Source organism: Protopterus annectens, chromosome 13.part0 (genome assembly GCF_019279795.1).
Source record: "Protopterus annectens isolate FY-2018-M chromosome 13.part0, PAN1.0, whole genome shotgun sequence".
NCBI lineage: Eukaryota > Metazoa > Chordata > Ceratodontiformes > Protopteridae > Protopterus > Protopterus annectens.
This window is the reverse complement of record NC_056747.1, coordinates 405,667,490-405,690,460: the sequence shown is the minus strand read 5'-3', so window position 1 is coordinate 405,690,460 and position 22,971 is coordinate 405,667,490. Positions and strand designations below refer to the sequence as shown.

General features: G+C 35.7%; 1 protein-coding gene across 2 annotated transcripts in view; it reads right to left on the bottom strand.

Annotated features, from left to right (window-relative positions):
- Positions 1-4,665: 4,665 nt before the first annotated feature.
- Positions 4,666-22,971, bottom strand: part of MYL10 (myosin light chain 10) — a 126,473-nt gene continuing 108,167 nt past the window's right edge. For both annotated transcript variants that reach the window (XM_044054029.1, XM_044054030.1), the window contains exons 6-7: positions 15,904-15,952; positions 4,666-4,954 (exon numbers count right to left, since the gene is read on the bottom strand). In XM_044054029.1, the coding sequence (XP_043909964.1) occupies positions 4,850-4,954; positions 15,904-15,952 (154 nt within the window). In that variant the 3' untranslated portion in view covers positions 4,666-4,849. The remainder of the gene's footprint in view (positions 4,955-15,903; positions 15,953-22,971) is intronic.

Here is a 22,971-nt window from a genome sequence, read left to right as displayed (position 1 = left end):
CTCTTTGTACTTAGTGTTTTGTATTAGATATAATGCTCAGCTGATAAGCGCTTAAATAAACAAAGTTAAATTTGAATAAAGTAGGAAAAAGTTTCATAGTAAGTAGCAAAGCCCTGAAATGCATTCCCTAAATCTATATTACAATATGTTTCATTTTTCTAACAGCACACCTAGTTTTTTCTGTCTTTTTATAGTTTACTTCCCCATTCAGTCGTAATTTTCAATTGCATACTTTGTTTTTTGATTACCATTGTTATATAGAGTCAGAACCATAGCTATATATTCTGGCATTCTCTGCCATTTGCCAGTCTGGCACCCCTGTCAACTTGAAGTTTAGAAGCAAAACAAAAGCCCTCTCATACCTAAGACAAAATATATATATATCTTTATCCTTTTAAAACTGTAGCAAACAGTTTACTAAAACTGTAACAATGAAAAACAGCTTTGTAATTAGCTGACTTTTCATTTTTTTTAATAATGCTGTTAAATTTGTGGTTACTTAGGATTACATTTTAGGATTAAATTATTATTTCATATGTTTATAGTTTATTTACATGTTTTGGTTTGATTACTGTAATTCTGTTTTTCCAGTAATGTTTAAAAATACTGAGAATTTTTTGTAAAGCAGAACATTTTTAAAAACAATTTATAAGTTCCTATAGTGAAACAGAAGAAGGGTACCTTTACTATTATAGTGACCTCTCCTTGAAGCTATAATGCTATGGTAAGCACTTTAGACACCGAGAGGGTGATTATAACAGTAAATCATTACATGTGGAAAAAACCCTAAGCACTACTAGGTTACCTTAGGAGGTGGACAGTTACAAGATCCTCTGTAATACAGCTGTGTCAGAACATGGCCTGCCTCTAGACTGTGCCTTCAAATTGTAATGGTTGGTGAACGTGTGGACAGAAGACTACATAGCAGCTTTTAAGATATTTCATGCAGAGGCCAGCCTGAAATAAGCTGCTGAGGCTATTGTTGCCCTTGTGGAGTGTGGTGCTGTCATGCATCCCTGCAAGGATTCATTGCACTTGTTTTAGCAAAAAGCAATACAGAGAGACACTTTGATAATGCTTTCTTACTAACAGACACGCCTTCTTTCTTTTTCTTAAAGCAGGCAAACAGATGATCTGTTTTCATGAACTCGTGGGTATTCTTTGTGTAGTAACTTAGAAGTCTGTGTACATCCATAACATTTGAAAGATGCACTCATTCGTTTTAGTAGTTTGGATAAAAGACTTTAGCTGTAAAGAGTGACTCAAAGCCAATGAAAATAGAGCCTTTGGAATGAATGAAGGCTTAGTTTTTAAGGATAGCCTTTTGTTATTGGACTGTCTATATGGTGGCTTACATATGAGAGTTTGTAACTGAAATCCTTCTCTGAGATGCTACATCTACCAACAAACAATATAGTCCAATAATGATTTTTATGTCTGTTGTGTTAACGGGTTCAAATGGAGATAAGGCTAGCTTATAAAGCATAAATTTATTTTATTTATTGCTTTTGTTGACTAATATAGTCCACCTGGGCTGAGGTAGCACCTTTTCAGTAGATGCCTGGGGAAATATTCAGTTTCAAAATAGGCAATTTTCTACAACAGAGAAATATGTAAAGCTTACTGTTACAATGTGGACATGCAGAACTGAAAGCAGCTGTATTACAGCATTTATTTGAGGAAAATATATCTTCCTGGAGGACTTAGGTGTACAATATCTTTAAGGGAGGTTCTAACAGACACATTTATTGCAGTTAGTAAGTAGGTTGGAGCAAAGCAGAAAATGTACATACAGTATATATCCCTCATTAAAGCAACAAATGTTTTAATAGTGCAAGAGCCTACGGAAATGGCAATTCAGTAGGTCCTGGCCTTCTGATGCAGTTTGCCTAACAATTTTAGACATTCCCAAGAAACCAGTGGGCCTTTCTCCTGAGCACCTTCTATGAAGTCTATTACTAGGTCAAGGGCCATTATCTCTCCAATACCATTTCACCAGTGTTACAATTTCCCTGACAGGATTTTACATTAAGTGATTTGACTGTGAGACCACAGTCTGTGCAGCTACTATGTTCTTTTTTCCTAACTGTAGCCTGACTATGGAGTTAATACTTTTAATCAAGGGTATGTGAGAGCAGAAACCACTGTTGGGGATGCAGAGGATCTTGCTCCTTCTAAGCTAAGATAATAATTGTGCTGTGTGTTTCATACACTTATCAAAGTGATTTTTGTATCAATAAATTTGTATTCTGTGGTTCAGGAGTCATCTTCTGTAGCAGACTCTGTAGGATGATGTATACCCTAGGGCCTTTCCTTAGAAGCTGCCTTGATGTCATAGCTTGCTGTTAAAAGGCATCTAGCATAGTTTGAATCTCTATATCTTTTTACTTGGGTAAGATACAGTTTCATCTGTAGCAAATCTATGCTCACAGAAAGGTCATTGATGAAGGAATCAGAGATGATTACTTATAATGTATTATTCTCAAATACTTCATCAGTGAAATTGTTTAAAGTGCTTCACTAAGAATTCCTGTGTCTGGGCCACTGTAATAGAAGCATCCAGTCAAGGAAAGATGTATCTATTTTGTTTCCTGACAAATGTAAATACTGCAGTTAAACATTTGGTAAGTAATCTATTGGTTATGGATAATGCAAATGGCAGATTTGAAAGCCACAAGTGAAAGTAAAGACTGCCTCCTAGGAGAAATCTTCAAAGAGAAGGGCAAGGAAAGGAACTGCAGTCATTTTAAGTCATTTTGACTGCATCAGCCTTTTCCTCCTGAACTTGAAGAGGATTGAACTATTTTTTTTAGTTTTGGCATTTCAGTACCAAATATTGTTATGCATCGTTTTAGTTGTACAGTATAAAAAGCCTTACCTGTCTAACTTACACACTGAACATTGGATATAACATTTTGGAAACTGCCAAGTCCTTACTCCTCAACTTTGTTAAATGTAAGGTTGTTTACTTATCAGTGGGATCACATGGGAATGGTAAAGATTTAGGAGAACAGAAAGTAGTCTATTACAAGTAAAATTCTGACTATTAGTAGACGATAGTAAATTCTCAAAATATACTACTTAAAACATTAACTGGTATAGTAGTCACAGAGCTGCAAAACAGGAGCTACACATTTATTCTCGTACATGTTCTATAAATGGTAAATCACAGCATGACTAGCTTGAGAATCAATGTGGAAAATGACAAGGAAAAACGGAATAAAGAAAATTCTATGTACAGCTGTTTTGAAAAGTTGCTGTTAAATCACAACCACTTGGGTGGAGTCAGTTACTATTTTGAGCTATGTGGAACACATGCAGTGTAGTTATATAGCATATAATATAGTAAGTTAGGCTTTAGTAAAGGATTTGTACTCTATCTGACCTGGTTATGATCATGTGACATTACACGGAAAGATGTTGACAACACTGCTTCTTTAGTTCATTGATATGTGTGATACTCATAACAGCAGCTGTCTGAAGCAAACAGTAATCTGTATTTCAGAAAAGGCAGCACTGGAGTTCTTTTATGCAGCTAGATGAGAAGCAACCCATCTAGAAGGCTAATTCGTGCTTTCATTTACTCTTTAAAGATTGCTCTTGCATCCTGACAGTTTTGATCACATAGCCGAATTATATCAGTGTTACTTCACTGACTCTCGGTCAATGATATTCTTACCAGTAATGTAGCATGAGACAGTGAACATCAAACTTTTGGACACCATTTACTTAGTAACTCTAAAAACACTAATAAGGGTATTGCAGTATCTGAAGCATTAGCAACAGATGTTTTCTCATTTGCCCAGGGATCAATATAAAACTGTAAGCTCCACTGTGTACTGTGTTTGACTTCGTTGTCTGGCTTTATTTGAAGCAAGAAAGCAAGAACAATTCTTGTTTTGTGCCCCACAGATACATGAAATTGTCATTCATCTATGGCTGTTCATCTGTGAACATAACCAAGTGTAAACACAGCAGTGTATCAGCCAATAAGGAACAGTGAGAGTAATTATACAAACTGCTCTGATTCCTGCTCAGTACACAGACATATTGACACACTGACACACAGACATATAAAATCAGAGAGGGACAGATCTGTTACTTGGCCCTTGCCAAGACTGTGGAGCAAACTCCCTACGAACATCATGGCTATAGTATCTGCAATTAAGAATGGATGATTACATGACTGTATTGAAATGCAAGTCTGGACATGATCAACATAAGCTCTTAGCAAAGGTAAAATTATTGAGGGGATCCTGCAGAAACAAGCAGCAATTCTACCTAGAGATAATAAGATCATGTGCATTCTCTGTTTTTCACAAGCTCCCTTCACTCATCAAAAGAATAACTTAAAATAGAAAAAGAAATGTGCATTCATCCAGCCACACATTTCAAAGTCAAGATATGCATACTTGCAGTTACGCTGTACTGCCTTATTTATTAATTTCTTTGTTTATGTACCTTATTAACACTATCACAATCAAAAAATTATGAACTTTAGATTGTAAATGTGCTTCATAATCTTATTTGATTTTAATTCTGTAAGTGTTGAGAATTTTTTGTGTCAGACATAATTATTAAAAATAAATTTGTAATTTGCAGAGATTGAAGTCTTAAATATAAATTCAATATTCACATAAGGAAACAATGAAAGGAAATAAGGACTTAAGAAGAAATAAAAAGCAGTTTAATTCATTGTTTCTAGACAGTTTCATTTAGTTACTTTCATCCTTTCCAAGAAGATAATGACTATGTACAGTAAACATGATTAAAGCTGTTGAAAACCATGGAAATTTTTGCTTAAAGCAGGTGGTGTTCTCATTATATATTTCTTTTGAGTTCATAATGTTCACTCCTGATCTTTTTCCTCTCCATGGGTAATAACATAACACAAGTTTTTATAATCAAGATTGCCAGCAGGATCGGCAGGGAATGCAGCAAACATCTGATGGATCTATGGAAAGAAATCAGAAATGAAATAGCAGATTGCAATAATATATTTAATCTAACAAATTCTCAGTTAGCCAAAATACAAAGATTTGACTCACGTGATTAGCAAAAAAATGCAGAATTCAAAGATTAATACCTGGAAGAAAATATCCTTTTGTAATACTGATAGCAAGTTCCTTGATGGTGCACTAACCTTGAAATTAACCTGAGTGATCTGTGCGTGCATTATATGACTATAACCCATGCTAGAATCCTTTGCTTTAATGAAGTGTCTTTACAATAACATTACTGAAATAGTCTTGTATATAGATGCTAGTCCTGTCCATTAACTTTATTCAGCCATTGCAGTTTCTAACAACTTTTCCTTTTATGGAGTCCTGATCAATCCTAGAAGATTTGTGAGGCAGATCCAGTGACATAGAGGGATTAAGCCCTTACTACTGCCCAGGTGATCTGAATTCAATTAATGGATCAGGCATCTAATGGAGTTGACATGGAAGGATATATGTTTACATCCTAAGGAAAAGGCAGGGGACAGCCAAATGCACATTGTCACAATCCCTTGAAGGAAGGGATATTTATTCAAATGCATGTCCTGTGGACATACGGAAGAGTGCATTCAAGTGGGGAAGGTATGGTGGGCCACCATGGGTAAGGGATGCTATCAACACCCTCATGGTTTCCTGAATGACATTCCCCTCTGGACTACTCTCCCCCTAATCCTGGGTAAAATTCCTGGGTAAGGGATTAAATGGGTTCTGCCCATTTGGAAGTTGCTTGATGACCTGTAGGCATTGTGGCAAAAAAATCACATAGGAAAACAATATGGACAACTTATTTTTAAATGTTCTTAGGTATTAAAATAATTCTAACATGTATGTATTACCTTCTGAAGCAAATTAGAAATAACTTGACAATAACAATAAACTTGATTGGACAAACATCAGTCACTAACTCCTTGGTTCTAAGCCTTAGAAATAAAAAGCATCTATGGTAGTTCTGAACATGAAATATCATGAAAAAGAGGTAGAGCTTTTGTTTCCTCCCATAAAGTTCTGCCAGGAAAGAAGAGCTTATGGTTTAATTAATCATAAAAGAGAGTACCACATTTCTGATTTCTGTTGTGATACCTTTTCTTCTTCATTAGTATTTTGGTGAGCCTCTAAAATGCTAAATCTGTCCCTGATTACTCACACCAAGACTTCAGATAACAAGCCACATTGAAACATCATAGCTAACTGTGTCCATAGTAGTAAAACCTTTCTATAAATGTGATGCTATCATAGCTGGTAAAAGCTGATATGAAAGCCAAAACAATGAAAAAGATTAGCCCATACCGATGAAGAACTCATTCAGTCTGCATAATTTTATAAATCATTTGCAGTACCCTGGATTTTTTTTCCTGACTTTTCTTTGGACTTTTCCTGACTTTGACCACAGTACACTTTAGGCCCCCCAAACTGTCTTCTAGATCTACATTCTTTTATTGAGATTCATTATGAATACCTTTTATAAGTAGCAGAGCTAGGCATTTATGTCCCTGATCAGTCAAGCCTGCAACTTGAACCACTTCATAAAAAAAAGCATTTACCCTGGTGGCATAGTGTAGGTGTTTCCTGATTTGGATATGAAGATAGGACATGTTAATGGAAAAGTCTCAGTTAAGGAGTGCAGGACCCCCCCATAACCACACTCCTTTCCTTTTAAATGCAACTTCCCGCATTCCTCCCCCACAGCTGTCATTGCACGATCATGCTTCTATCAGGTGTACAAACCGCAGTGCATCATCCTCTCTGGCTGTAATGATAAGGCAGTGTTCATGGTTATTAGTCGCCTTTCTTAGGCTGTAATGTTAAAACAGTGCTTGTGTCTGGAGTACATAGAACTCGTATCTGTTATAGAAACCCCCTTCCAGTCCTTTCCTTGCAATGTCCCAGGCACCAGTGCATTGTTAATTAAATCCAATTACACATCTCCAGTTCTTAGCACAGCACTGTAAGCGCTTCACTTCTTAGTATAGCACTGTAAGTGCTTCAGTTCTTAGTACAGCACTGTAAGCGCTGTGCATTACTGTAGTATAAAGAAGTAAGTCAAGAATGAGCCTTATGGTGCTCATTATACTTCGATTTATATTCCACCAGAAAAGAATAATGTCTCAATAAAAGGGGAACACTTCCTCCAACAAATTTATTTGTAGGAACTGTGTGGAGTTATAGAAAGAAAAATAAAGAAATGCTAGCCACAAAGAGTTCATTTAGTAACATGAAGTAATATAATCAATATATACAACAGAAGCCTTAGCAGAGTTTGTTTGTGTCTTTTGGCTTTTCCCAGTTAGGGGTCGCCACAGTGGAACTCCGGTCCGCTAAATGATTGGTAGTGGATTTTTACGTACTGGGTTACCAGCCCTGACACACAACCTTCAATGAAGGCATGCCCCATTCACGTATGCCTCCACACAGAAGACGCTCTAGCTGAGAATCGAACGGGACAATGTCTTGCTATGAGGCAACAGTGCTACCGCAGCACTACCACCACAGTAATTGTGGTAATTATAACTTATAAGGCAAACTGCGATGCAAATAGGGCTCTCTCTCTCTCTCTCTCTCTCTCTCTGTATATATATATATATATATATATATATATATATATATATATATATAAATTCCCTGAAAGATGAAAGAAAAAATTAGTTTAACTCAAACAACGTAGCTAAGGGACAGTCGAAATGTATTTTTCTGTAGATATATCTTCTTCTTCTTCTTCTTTCGGCTTTTCCCGGTTCGGGGTCACCACAGCAGATCATCTGTCCGCTCATGATTGGCAGTGGAGTTTTACAGTGTCGAGTTGCCAGCCCGGTGCCCAACCTTCCATAGAAGGCACACACATGCACACACTCAGACCTAGGGACAATTTAGAGTGTCCAATCCACCTACTGCATGTCTTTGGGATGTGGGAGGAAACCGGAGCACCCGGAGAAAACCCACGCAACCACAGGGAGGACATGCAGACTCCACACAGAAGGCACCCCAGCTGAGAATCGAACCGGAGAACCTCTTGCCGTGAGGTGGCAACACTAACCGCTGCACCACCGTGGCTGCCCATTTTTCAGTAATAAACCCCCAAAATAGGGATTATTTGATAGAATGAGGAAGACTGTGCAAATGCCAATAGAACAATAATCTTCTTCCTCATTGTGTGTTCTCATGTACTTGACTGAGACATGCCTGCTTGCTAGGGATTTTCCATACAAATCAACTGGGATTGTATAGTGGAGGATCCGACATGGAATAGAATTAAGTCAGTGGGTCCATCTGTGGGTAAGAAACAGCTTATGCATATAAGGGTGGTAAGCCCAATGACATATTCTAAAATCATAATTCAAATATTTGCTGAAAATCTAAAACTGATAAGCAAGTACTGTGACCATGTGGCACAACTGCCAACACATGCTGGTGGATGCAATGGTGGACGTCTATGCTATAATAGCCCCTAGTTCCATCATTGTACAAATGTCATGAACACTGACAATGGGTTCTGTAAATCATTTCCTTTTTAATGTAATATCAGTTAGAAAACCGTCTGATTACCCCTCCATTCATGTACTTAGTATGGAATACTGTAAACCCTAACTTAAAATAATTCTATACAATTTAAACAACATTCTGCAACAGAGGCGAGAAAATCCATTTTAACTGGAAATTAAATATTTCACTTTACTTTGCATAATGCTCATTAATAAGGATTTTTTACTAAAACTCTGAATTCAAAATATTTAAAACATTTCATATATTACAAGTGTGCTTAGTTAATAATCTGGGGACCCTGAGAATGTTACCAAAGATATTGTTTCACTAGCTATTATTTTTATAGTGCTATCATGAGCTACAAACATTTACAAATAAAGAAACACAGTACAGATGTTTATTTATTACAACATAGCCTGATTCATTAAAATCTGTTTTTACAGAGTTGTATTGGCACATTGGCTACACAACCCAGGGCATTATACCAGTGCAAATGTGAAGTCATTGTACTTTACTCATCAGCTGCACTAGCTAAGACATTGTATCTTACACTATAGCTATTTTAACATCAGATCATCACAACGTTGTTCAGCCTGAAAGATGACATGGATATATGGTTTACTTTTTCACCAGAAGTCACATGATGTTATTAATAATATGTGCAATGTGGATAACCAAAAGATAATTTTATAATACAGAGGTAAGATGTAAAACAGAATATTTACTACATGCAAAACACTTGACCCTTCCCCATAGTTCTATCTAATAAAAACATTCTTGATGTATTGCTATCCATTTGCTTTAACCAAACATTATTCCCAAGCTTTTTTTTTTCATGTTTCAGTTTGTTTTTATTTACTCCATTCAGTCATTTTTATTCTACTGTATTTCAGTCACTTTTAGCCACACTAATAGCCCATACACCTATTTTTCAATCTTCCTTTCCCTTACTTTATAGCATCATCATACAGAACTGGAAACAAATCAGCGCCAAATAACTACAATCCAGTAGCCTACATTTTTCACAAGACTGTAGGCCATTAGCCATTTTAATTCTAAAAAAGCACAGGTAAACAACTAATGTGCTACACTATGAATTAGGATTTCATTCTTAATAAATATCAAACTAATTTGCCACAATGGGCAATGGATTATTGACAAAAGTACCATTGATAAACATTAAGTACACACTGGTTCTGTCTAGATTTGGGGGAAGACTATGGAAAAAATAACTGATATGCAATGTTCAATCCAACAAAGAACTTGTCTATACTATACTATACTAGTATACCTCACAGCTCATATATGGTCCACATCTTCTCCCAGTATATCATGCAAAACACCCTACAAGTATATGACCCATCTCCCACTATCTACACAGATGACCTGGTTCTTTTATGGTCTAGAAATTGTACAAATAAAACATAAACTCTCATTTAATTTGACTTCAGTACGATCTGCCATTGAATCAGAAATAAGAAACTGGATATTGTCACATGAATTACACAGCTAATTTTACTTGGAATTGCTCGTAAGCTGCTGGTGACCAGATCTCTTCACATCAATGGCCCAGATAAACCAAGTATTCAACCAGTACTACAATTCAACATCCTAGGCATATGTCATTTAGCTTTCACGCTAAGTAAATCATCAGTTAGGTTTTAGGACAACTCACTCTAGAAACCAACTGACAAGATTACTTATGGCAGAGATATGTGCTGCCCCTGGGAAAATATTTGATAGCCGACCCAGAATGTTACTGTTCTCCTCCATGCAGTGGACAGCAACAGCATAAAGGTCCATGTTATGCTTAATAAAATGCATTGCTTGGTCATACTCTCTGGACCTCAGGAGCATCACTGTGTATATTTCAATAAAGCTGGTGATTACTTATTCAGGACAGATCATCCCAGTTTAAATCGCTAAAACATGCATTCTTCCATCTCAGTTATTTTCCTATCACTAAGAAATCTACTTATCATTTATTACAAAGCTTACCCATGTTGCGCCCAGGAAGAGTGTGTCATTGTTCTTAAAATACCAACAACAAGCAACTTCATTTTCAAATACAGGTCCTTTAGTGGGATAGCACTTACCTTATTTAACAGCATATATTCCCACATTAGGAATACTGAAATACTCATAATGCAATTCATGTGCTATCTTACTGATTACTAAAACACCTGCACTCTACCATGCTATCCTACCTGATCTCACACTTCTCTCTCTTTATCACTCTATACACCTCCTTGGTCCCTCTTCCAATACCAAAGCAGTTGCCCTAGGATCCTGAATTAAAAGCAATAAAGTAAGATCCAACATTATTTGATTTAATACATAATGATCTTATGCTGCTTGTCTTATATTGAACACACTGCCTGGTTTGTATACGTTCATAAGTTCATAAGCTAGATAGTGTTCAAGCAGTATGGCTCTTATGGAACACTATCTATTAATTATTAGATCAAACACCATAACCTCAGCCCAATCATCCAAATACTTCTTAAATTTTGCTAGACTATTCACACCTCTGAGACATTCAGGTAATTTATTCTATAATTTTACCATCCTATGTGTTAGATAACAGGTTCTATGCTATTTATTACATAACTTTAAACAGAACTTTAAATTATGTTGTTTCTATGTCTTTCAATTATATACTTCCAAGCCCAATAAAGACTGAAGAAAAGAGTCATTAAACACCTCACAGGCAAATAGAAGTCGATCCGTGATATATCTATGGCATAAAGACCTGCTGAAACACATCTGTCCATGTAGACTAACTACTTAATATCTGGTATTGTTCTGATAAATTTATGTTGCATTTACTCTATACAATTAAGCTGTTGATTATTAAGAATACAAAACACTATACTGTCTTCCAAAATTGGTTGATATATACCTTAAATAAATTAAGAGTGTACTCTCTAGTTGTAAAGATTTTGAGAATTAAAACCATCTGTTTCAAAGTCTTGTTACAGATGGCTCTCATATAATTTTGTAAACAAAAAGAGGAATCAATCAGTAAACCAAGATCCTTATATTCACTAACTTCCGATAAATCAAGTGTAGACAATGTCATAGATCTCTTAATTTTTACTTACCAGAATACATGACACTACATTCTTTCCTACTAATTGAAAGATAAACTGTACTAGCCCACTTACCTAATTGTAGTAAACACATATTGATGTTAGTGACATCATCTTCATTATTGGCAAAAAAAGCCAATTTTATAATCATTGGAGTATTTAACCAACCAACCAGCAATGATCACCAGATGGAATAGAGGCAAAAATGATATTAAACAGCAAAGGCCCGAGCACAGATCCTTAAGGAACACCTGATCTCACCCGTGCAGAATCTGATTTTTTTCTTAGAATGAGCCAACAATTAATCCACCTACACAAATATCAGTTAACCTTATATTGTTCCAATACCATATCAATAGTATGGCATGACAGAAAGTCAAAAGTTTTGGTTAAATCCAAATAGATTACACTTGTACTGATTCCCATCTCCATAGACCAAAAGATGTAATCATAAAAGCTTGACAAATTATTGCGTGTACAATGGCCTTTCAAAAAAATATGTTGAAAAATATCAAGCAGCACATAAATATTTTCTTTGTGTGATTCCACTAATACATCTCTCAAAGTATTGCATAATATGTGTTAAAGACTTTTAATGGGCAATAATTGTGTACTGCCATCAACATCAGATTTAACAACTGGAGAAAACTAATGATTCCTTGTAATATTTTGGTATATATCTATTATAGATCATAGAATTAAATGTCCTAGTTAATATACTCACAAAATATTTTTTATATTAACCAACAAAATTCCAGGAATACAATCTGGTATACTCAATGTATCAGATTTAGTCTTATTTAAGGCTCTTAATAATATCTCTTCAGTAATATTAACACATTTTGTAATAGAATCAATTTCTTCCAGAAATTGAGAATATGAATCTCAATATTAATATTAAAACCAGTAAGATATTCATAATCTTACTTTAATTATGTGATAACCTTCTTCTGTCTCTTGTCTCTTTTTATATTATAAACTATTTTGTAGTCTATAAATGAAGTGTATTCTCACACTACTGATTTGCAACCTACATATCAAAACATATATAAAATGTATTACAAATATGTAACTGTGTTCTCTATTAATGTCCTTTAGGTCTGAGTTCTGTCTGAAAGTAGATCTGAACAGTTATCAGATGAATAAATGCAAAATAAAGTTAGAAAGCAGGCACATTTTTTCCAAATCATTGCTGCATTTATGCTTCTGAACACCAGCTATGAACATTTGTTGGGCACTGTTAGTCCCAATGCAGCTGAGACAGATCTCAGGCCTCATGGATTTAAAGTATCACATGACCCCAAGCTGTTAATCTCAGCTGTTAACGGATGTTTAGTATGTTGACATCTAAACCCTGTAACTGCCTTCCTGTTGAAGTTAGGGGTAGTGCCTCAAGACTTGTGGCTTTAAATCAAAGTCATCTCACACTGATATCTCAGCTGTTAACAGAGTATTTAGTATGGGAACATGTAAACACCAGCACTGTCACCCTTCAGATGTTAGGGCTTTTCTGTCTTACTCTGCCCTACACCTCATGTTTAGCAGAAGCTGCTATTATGAAATTGCCAGATGCAACCAATATTTCCATCCAGACTGCACATGCTCATGCCCATGTTCTATTCACCTAACTAACTGTAAATGAAATTAAATTATTCATAATGGTTAACTCTGGACTCTCACAAACACTTTGCCTCAATTCACACCATCTCATTAAGTTACATTTTACAAATGAACTCAAGACCTGTGGAAGAGTGCTACTGTCAAGGATGAAGGGGAAAGTGATTTACAACTTGCTAAAAATACACAGGATTCAAACACTGTTGTAATTAATAGCTCTTAGTCTAAATTTTATTAAATATTTATCCATTTACACCATGGCACTATCAGTCTTATATTTTTTAAATTATCATTTTGTAATAGAGACACATTCTTATGTGAGGCCACTTTGTGCAAAATGTTTCAGAAAAGATTAATTTTATTAATCTTTAGTTGTTATTTCTTGTTTTAATGAGTTTTTTCCACGTAAAAGGTTTCTACTAATAAATATTATGTATAGTGCAAGCAACATTTTTATTAGAGCATGGCACATCTAATTTAAATTGTGTGCCATGCTCTAATAAAAATGTTACTTGCACTATACATAATATTTATTAGTAGAAACATTTAAATTGTAGACTGCGGTGGTGGTGCTGCGGTAGCGTTGTCGCCTCACAGTAAGACGTTGTCCTGTTCGATTCTCAGCTAAAGCGTCTTCTGTATGGAGACATGCGTGAATGGGCGTGCCTTTGATGAAGGTTGTGCATCAGGGCTGGCAACTCGGTATGCAAAAATCTACTGCCAATCATTAGCGGACCGGAGTTCCGCTGTGGCGACCCCTAACTGGGAAAAGCCAAAAGATACAACAACATCTAATTTAAATTGTCTTTACATATTGCCTAAATTGTGATGTATCTTGTAAGAAAAGTAATTTTTTTATCTTTCTGACTCCTACAGATCATTGTTCAAACCTCCCAAGGGGTCTAATATGTGTACTGTCCATGTTCTTCCAAGAAGAAATCCAGGCTAGAAACCACAAGGGCTGTCACACTGCATGGCCATTTTTTTTTTTTTTTGCTATGCTTTCTCATCAGTATGAGAAATCATTTTTCCAGTACCCATTGTGTCTGTTTCATAGACTGAAATTTTTTTTATTTCTTCATGAATAAATGGTGGTATGAACTTGCTTGTGACCTTTAAATCTGTGGTATCTATAGAACAATAAGCATTTATATCACTGTTACATGAAACAAAAGATTCATCAGATACATCATTTATTAAAATATCTTATATACAACAAAATCAGTACCACTTTGTCCTTTTGCTATTTCTCCAGTGTCGCTGATGTGAACCTTCTCTCTGCTGCTCTCGTTCATAATCCTGATACGGTCGTTTTCTTTGTTGGTACTGGCCGCCCCTCGGATGAAAATGATCTTTCATATACTGAACATTATTGGGTTCAGGCAAAGAAGGATAAGCTTATTCATCTTCTAACTCACTTTGATACTGACTGGTATCACTAAAAGAAGCTTCATCTCTCATTTTCCTTTCCCCTTCCTGTTTCTGAAAACGAACTTGTGACCTCGAGCTCTGATTTGTTGGCCTAAAAAAGGCTGTACCATTCTCGTAGTCCCTCAGGTCTCTTTTAATTTTATGCAGTTTCTGTTCACATAATGTTTTCTCAAATACACACAATTTGTCTTGAATGTCACTCAGGCACATTTCTAACCAAGATTTATCAATTGACAATATTAAATTATTACAAACTATATTAATGTCTTTCTTTAATGCAGAGAGTTTCACCTCGTCACTCTCAACCAATATTTTAGTCCATTCCAGCGAACAACGGTGAGAGGCTTTTTTCCATCTCTGCTTAAAAGTTTTCTTTTCTGTGCTAGATATATCAAATGGCAGAGATGGAAATGTCATAGCCCTTAGTCTCCTTGGTGCTATATCTAGTTCCAAATACCTCTGGAGGCTCAATTTTGTGGTCATACTGTTACTTTCGTTGTTCTTTATATCTTTAGTAAGTCTGACCACTTTCTGAGTACACAAAAACTCTTTACTTAGTAAAATAACTCAGAAATTCAAAAGCATAAGCACTTAGTGCATGGATGGTTACCTGACACATTTTAGGTCTATCTGAAGTGACTGAAACCTATTTCACTGCAGACCAGTTTATCTGTCACTGTTTAGCAAAGATGCAGAACAGTGAAAGTGCAGTACAGTGATTGCAGCTGAAGTGAGGACCAGTAGAACTATTAAGATGAATGTTTCTACAAGAAGATAAGCACCTCTGCACCCTTCAGCCCCCCAAATTATCAATAACAAGACTTTGGTTTAGGAAAATGCAAACACCCTCTGTTCCCTGAAGTTGTGCATTTTATTGTTTGTGATGGAAGAGTATTTATAAATAAAAGTAGGGGTATGATGATGCATTCCTCCACACCGGGAATGGAAGGGACTTATCACATGCAATATCTATAACTTTGTTTCTGACCTTTTGTATGCATGATTGAAGTGAAATGTATCTTTATTTGACTGAGGTTGACAAAGCATGCAAAGTTATCTTCAGTAAAATGAAACAGATCCCCACATAACTAGCACAATAATTCTTTATCAAAGACTAAATAGCTCTTTGAGGTATCTCTGCTGTTAATACCGACAACTCCTGGAGTCAATGTACTTCGTCGGCAGAACCTCTCCATCTGCAGGAGCTGGGGAATGTTGTGTTACTACCATACATGCTTAACTTAGGACGCCCCTGGTATAAAGAAGCACAACTTATCTTTTCTTACCTCTTCCTCATTGAATCTGTCAGCTTGCGTCATAAGCATTGTCTTGATACTGCAAAATTAAAAAGACATACCACATAGTTGTTGAAAATTAAGGTATACTAGTTAGCAAACATACATATTAGACATCACATTTCTTAGACAAGTATCTTTGAGGTCAGGTTTTCAAAACTGTGGAGATTAGTGACACAGTGCTGTAAACGAAAGAGTAACACTGAACATCTGTAAATGTATATGACCACATAATTCTTGGAATTTGTCAATCTTTTTGTTAGTTTATAACACCTTTCACCATATGTTTGTATAAATACAGTACAGAAAATACCACCCTTAATTCAATGTACTTATATGCACTATACTAGACCTCTTAGAGCCTTAATTCACTGTACTTATATGCATTATACTAGACCTCTTAGAGCCTTAATTCACTGTACTTATATGCACTATACTAGACCTCTTAGAGCCTTAATTCACTGTACTTATATGCATTATACTAGACCTATTAGAGCCTTAATTCACTGTACTTATATGCACTATACTAGACCTCTTAGAGCCTTAATTCACTGTACTTATATGCACTATACTAGACCTCTTAGAGCCTTAATTCACTGTACTTATATGCACTATACTAGACCTCTTAGAGCCTTAATTCACTGTAGTTATATGCACTATACTAGACCTCTTGGAGCCTTAATTCACTGTACTTATATGCACTATACTAGACCTCTTAGAGCCTTAATTCACTGTACTTATATGCATTGTACTAGACCTCTTAGAGCCTTAATTCACTGTACTTATATGCATTATACTAGACCTCTTAGAGCCTTAATTCACTGTACTTATATGCACTATACTAGACCTCTTAGAGCCTTAATTCACTGTAATTATATGCATTGTACTAGACCTCTTAGAGCCTTAATTCACTGTACTTATATGCACTATACTAGACCACTTAGAGTCTTAATTCACTGTACTTATATGCACTATACTAGACCTCTTAGAGCCTTAATTCACTGTACTTATATGCATTATACTAGACCTCTTAGAGCCTTGATTCACTGTACTTATATGCACTATACTAGACCTCTTAGAGCCTTAATTCACTGTACTTATATGCATTGTACTAGACCTCTTAGAGCCTTAATTCACTGTACTTATATGCACTATACTAGACCTCTTAGAGCCTTAATTCACTGTACTTATATGCATTATACTAGACCTCTTAGAGCCTTAATTCACTGTACTTTTATGCACTATACTAGACCTCTTAGAGCCTTAATTCAATGTACTTATATGCATTATACTAGACCTCTTAGAGCCTTAATTCACTGTACTTATATGCATTATACTAGACCTCTTAGAGCCTTATATGCATTATACTAGACCTCTTAGAGCCTTAATTCAATGTACTTATATGCACTATACTAGACCTCTTAGAGCCTTAATTCACTGTACTTATATGCACTATACTAGACCTCTTAGAGCCTTAATTCAATGTACTTATATGCACAATACTAGACCACTTAGAGCCTTAACTCAATGTACTTATATGCACTATACTAGACCTCTTAGAGCCTTAATTCACTGTACTTATATGCACTATACTAGACCTCTTAGAGCCTTAATTCACTGTACTTATATGCACTATACTAGACCTCTTAGAGCCTTAATTCACTGTACTTATATGCACTATACTAGACCTCTTAGAGCCTTAATTCACTGTACTTATATGCACTATACTAGACCTCTTAGAGCCTTAATTCACTGTACTTATATGCACTATACTAGACCTCTTAGAGCCTTAATTCACTGTACTTATATGCACTATACTAGACCTCTTAGAGCCTTAATTCACTGTACTTATATGCACTATACTAGACCTCTTAGAGCCTTAATTCACTGTACTTATATGCACTATACTAGACCTCTTAGAGCCTTAATTCACTGTACTTATATGCACTATACTAGACCTCTTAGAGCCTTAATTCACTGTACTTATATGCACTATACTAGACCTCTTAGAGCCTTAATTCACTGTACTTATATGCACTATACTAGACCTCTTAGAGCCTTAATTCACTGTACTTATATGCACTATACTAGACCTCTTAGAGCCTTAATTCACTGTACTTATATGCACTATACTAGACCTCTTAGAGCCTTAATTCACTGTACTTATATGCACTATACTAGACCTCTTAGAGCCTTAATTCACTGTACTTATATGCACTATACTAGACCTCTTAGAGCCTTAATTCACTGTACTTATATGCACTATACTAGACCTCTTAGAGCCTTAATTCACTGTACTTATATGCACTATACTAGACCTCTTAGAGCCTTAATTCACTGTACTTATATGCACTATACTAGACCTCTTAGAGCCTTAATTCACTGTACTTATATGCACTATACTAGACCTCTTAGAGCCTTAATTCACTGTACTTATATGCACTATACTAGACCTCTTAGAGCCTTAATTCACTGTACTTATATGCACTATACTAGACCTCTTAGAGCCTTAATTCACTGTACTTATATGCACTATACTAGACCTCTTAGAGCCTTAATTCACTGTACTTATATGCACTATACTAGACCTCTTAGAGCCTTAATTCACTGTACTTATATGCACTATACTAGACCTCTTAGAGCCTTAATTCACTGTACTTATATGCACTATACTAGACCTCTTAGAGCCTTAATTCACTGTACTTATATGCACTATACTAGACCTCTTAGAGCCTTAATTCACTGTACTTATATGCACTATACTAGACCTCTTAGAGCCTTAATTCACTGTACTTATATGCACTATACTAGACCTCTTAGAGCCTTAATTCACTGTACTTATATGCACTATACTAGACCTCTTAGAGCCTTAATTCACTGTACTTATATGCACTATACTAGACCTCTTAGAGCCTTAATTCACTGTACTTATATGCACTATACTAGACCTCTTAGAGCCTTAATTCACTGTACTTATATGCACTATACTAGACCTCTTAGAGCCTTAATTCACTGTACTTATATGCACTATACTAGACCTCTTAGAGCCTTAATTCACTGTACTTATATGCACTATACTAGACCTCTTAGAGCCTTAATTCACTGTACTTATATGCACTATACTAGACCTCTTAGAGCCTTAATTCACTGTACTTATATGCACTATACTAGACCTCTTAGAGCCTTAATTCACTGTACTTATATGCACTATACTAGACCTCTTAGAGCCTTAATTCACTGTACTTATATGCACTATACTAGACCTCTTAGAGCCTTAATTCACTGTACTTATATGCACTATACTAGACCTCTTAGAGCCTTAATTCACTGTACTTATATGCACTATACTAGACCTCTTAGAGCCTTAATTCACTGTACTTATATGCACTATACTAGACCTCTTAGAGCCTTAATTCACTGTACTTATATGCACTATACTAGACCTCTTAGAGCCTTAATTCACTGTACTTATATGCACTATACTAGACCTCTTAGAGCCTTAATTCACTGTACTTATATGCACTATACTAGACCTCTTAGAGCCTTAATTCACTGTACTTATATGCACTATACTAGACCTCTTAGAGCCTTAATTCACTGTACTTATATGCACTATACTAGACCTCTTAGAGCCTTAATTCACTGTACTTATATGCACTATACTAGACCTCTTAGAGCCTTAATTCACTGTACTTATATGCACTATACTAGACCTCTTAGAGCCTTAATTCACTGTACTTATATGCACTATACTAGACCTCTTAGAGCCTTAATTCACTGTACTTATATGCACTATACTAGACCTCTTAGAGCCTTAATTCACTGTACTTATATGCACTATACTAGACCTCTTAGAGCCTTAATTCACTGTACTTATATGCACTATACTAGACCTCTTAGAGCCTTAATTCACTGTACTTATATGCACTATACTAGACCTCTTAGAGCCTTAATTCACTGTACTTATATGCACTATACTAGACCTCTTAGAGCCTTAATTCACTGTACTTATATGCACTATACTAGACCTCTTAGAGCCTTAATTCACTGTACTTATATGCACTATACTAGACCTCTTAGAGCCTTAATTCACTGTACTTATATGCACTATACTAGACCTCTTAGAGCCTTAATTCACTGTACTTATATGCACTATACTAGACCTCTTAGAGCCTTAATTCACTGTACTTATATGCACTGTTCTAGACCTCTTAGAGCCTTTATTCACTGTACTTATATGCACTATACTAGACCTCTTAGAGCCTTAATTCACTGTACTTATATGCATTATACTAGACCTCTTAGAGCCTTAATTCACTGTACTTATATGCACTATACTAGACCTCTTAGAGCCTTAATTCACTGTACTTATATGCATTATACTAGACCTCTTAGAGCCTTAATTCACTGTACTTATATGTACTATACTAGACCTCTTAGAGCCTTAATTCACTGTACTTATATGGATTATACTAGACCTCTTAGAGCCTTAATTCACTGTACTTATATGCACTATACTAGACCTCTTAGAGCTGCTCATATTTTCTACTACACCGGGCAGACTTTTTAAGGTGTACATGTAGAACAATATCTCTGTCTGCCAGACAGCACCTGAAGTGATAAGTACTTTCCCTAAACTCTCAAATTCTTGATTATTAGGCAGTTTTGCAGACTGTATTGTCCTTTTTTTTTAACAATATGAATAAAGTAAAATATCCTGCCTGTAATTGATGGGGCAAAGTAATGTAAATCAGTGTAATGAATGCCAGCTGTATAGTATTGATTGTTTTAAATCCTGAAGAACATTTATCTTACAACTTGACATCAGCATGGTGTCATCATGCAGACGTCTTTTCTATCCAATTCTGTCCAGTTTTATAAATGCTGCACCATAGAGTTCAAAAGAGAGAACTTTGTGGGTGTGCTAAGTCTGGATTTGTGGAAAGCCTTTTACACCAAGCCAAACAACAGACTGGTAAGGTAAGTTATGAGATTGTGACTCAAAATGGTGAATTATTTGGGAACACTGGCTAACTGACCCAAACCAGTGAGTGGCAATGAGGTCAAGATGATCAAATGCCGCAGACAAAAAAAATCAGTACTCAGTGGGTATGACACGTTTTAGTGCTTGGACTAGTCCTGTTTAGCATATCTGTGTTAGATGTCACAGTACATTGCAGCCAGATAGCAGGGTCAGCCTGTTAAATGATGACACCTGAACCAGTGGATATGATCACATATGGCTGGATCTTTCTCCACCAAGATCTGCTAAGGCTTGCATGATTAATAGCTTAACTGTTAGCTCTGGCTTAGCAAAAAAAGTACAAGATTATGTACTCAAAGAAGTCCAGGAAAAGTAGATACCAGGAAGAAAAGAAGAAGGACTAAAATCTCAGCACTATAATCACTCCTAGACTAAATGATACAGAGCAGTATAAAGACACCATGGCAAAGACAAACACAACAATGGGCCCCATAGATGCAGAAACAGACTTGAGATAGTTGGGTCTTCTTCCCACTGTACAGCACACTGTTTAGGTTCCATCTGAAATGTTATGGCCAATTCTGGTAGTCATAGACAGGAAAAGAGATTAAACTGTCAGACATTGAGTCGAGGGAAGCTACAAAAATGCAATAAATACAATTACCTATTCATCAACTGGGAGTACTACACAACTAGCAAGAAATACACTGACAGTTTTGCTGATTTCATTAATACCAGCTCCCTAGATCAAATTGTCCAGGTTTCTATAAAACAAATTAATATTCTTGCCCTTATGAATGCTGGTTTTGTCTATACTCCTCCTTGATCAAATCTGACCAAGAGGCTGTCGCTTTTTTCTCCACAAAATTAGTAAAACACTTGAGGGCCTTAAGAATTTCAAAACTGCTTTGTCCCATGCTAACCTGATCTCAAAAGACACCATACTTACCTTTGATTTTTGCAGCCCTCTCAAACAATGCATGACTAAGTCAGTACCATTTAGGCATAACTATGGGGAGACATTCAGGGATAAATTCTTGTGGTGACACTGTCTGGTAAACTTTACAACAGGAGGAAAAAGGCATACAGTTTGTACAAAACATTTCCCACCATCAGTCAGAAAGATGAGTATAAAGGAGCTTTGCCAATATGGCAGGCTATTAACAGCTTGGTGAAAGACATCTCCAGGTAAATAATACATTTGATAAGATTTTACTACATTTAGGATCTAAAAGGAGATGAAACTAGTAAGATATCTTTAAAATACCTATTCCAACCTCTGGATCCTCTTTATAAGACTTTTTAAATTGATGTCCTGTCCTGCTATTCTAATATTGTTCAAAGCAACATGATGAGTCACTCCAAAACAACTGTCTAGGAAAGTACCACAAAGAAAGAATAATAATCTCTATTTTGAAATATTCAGGATTTTTTTTGTTTGTTTTTTGAAGATGGATATACTGGATAGCAAAATGGACTATCTTAAGGAAGACTGCAGTAAACTAACTTATCTTCTTAAAGGCATGATCAAACAGCAAAATACTGTACCAAAATTAATGGCACTGAAGAAGCTTTATTTAAATTTGAAAGGGGGATAAACAAAGAAGATTCTCAGACAGATTCAAGCAAACCAGGTTGATAGAGAAAGACAATGATTTAGAAAACAGAGGCAGGAAAAATAACTTAAGGATTTATGGAGTACCTGAGAACACAGAAGGGCTAATTATGAGAAAATGTTTCACTTTGTGGACCCCAAAAAATACTGAACTTACATACAAGAGGCTTTATTACACAATATAGAAAGAGCCCACAGTTCTTTATACAAAAATTTCAACAAGACAGGGGCTCCTCTAAGATATATTATTGTTAAACTAATTGCAAATATTGATAAAGATGTAATCTTAAAAATGGCTTGACAAATCCCCCCTCCAAGGTGGGAGAAAGAACAATGACTACTTCAGTAAGGCAATGGAGTAAAAGAAATAATTCTACCATTCATAACAGAATTAAAGAAGTACAGCCTTAAGGTACATTTGTTCTTCACAACCAGTCTAAGCATTTTTCTACACGATAGA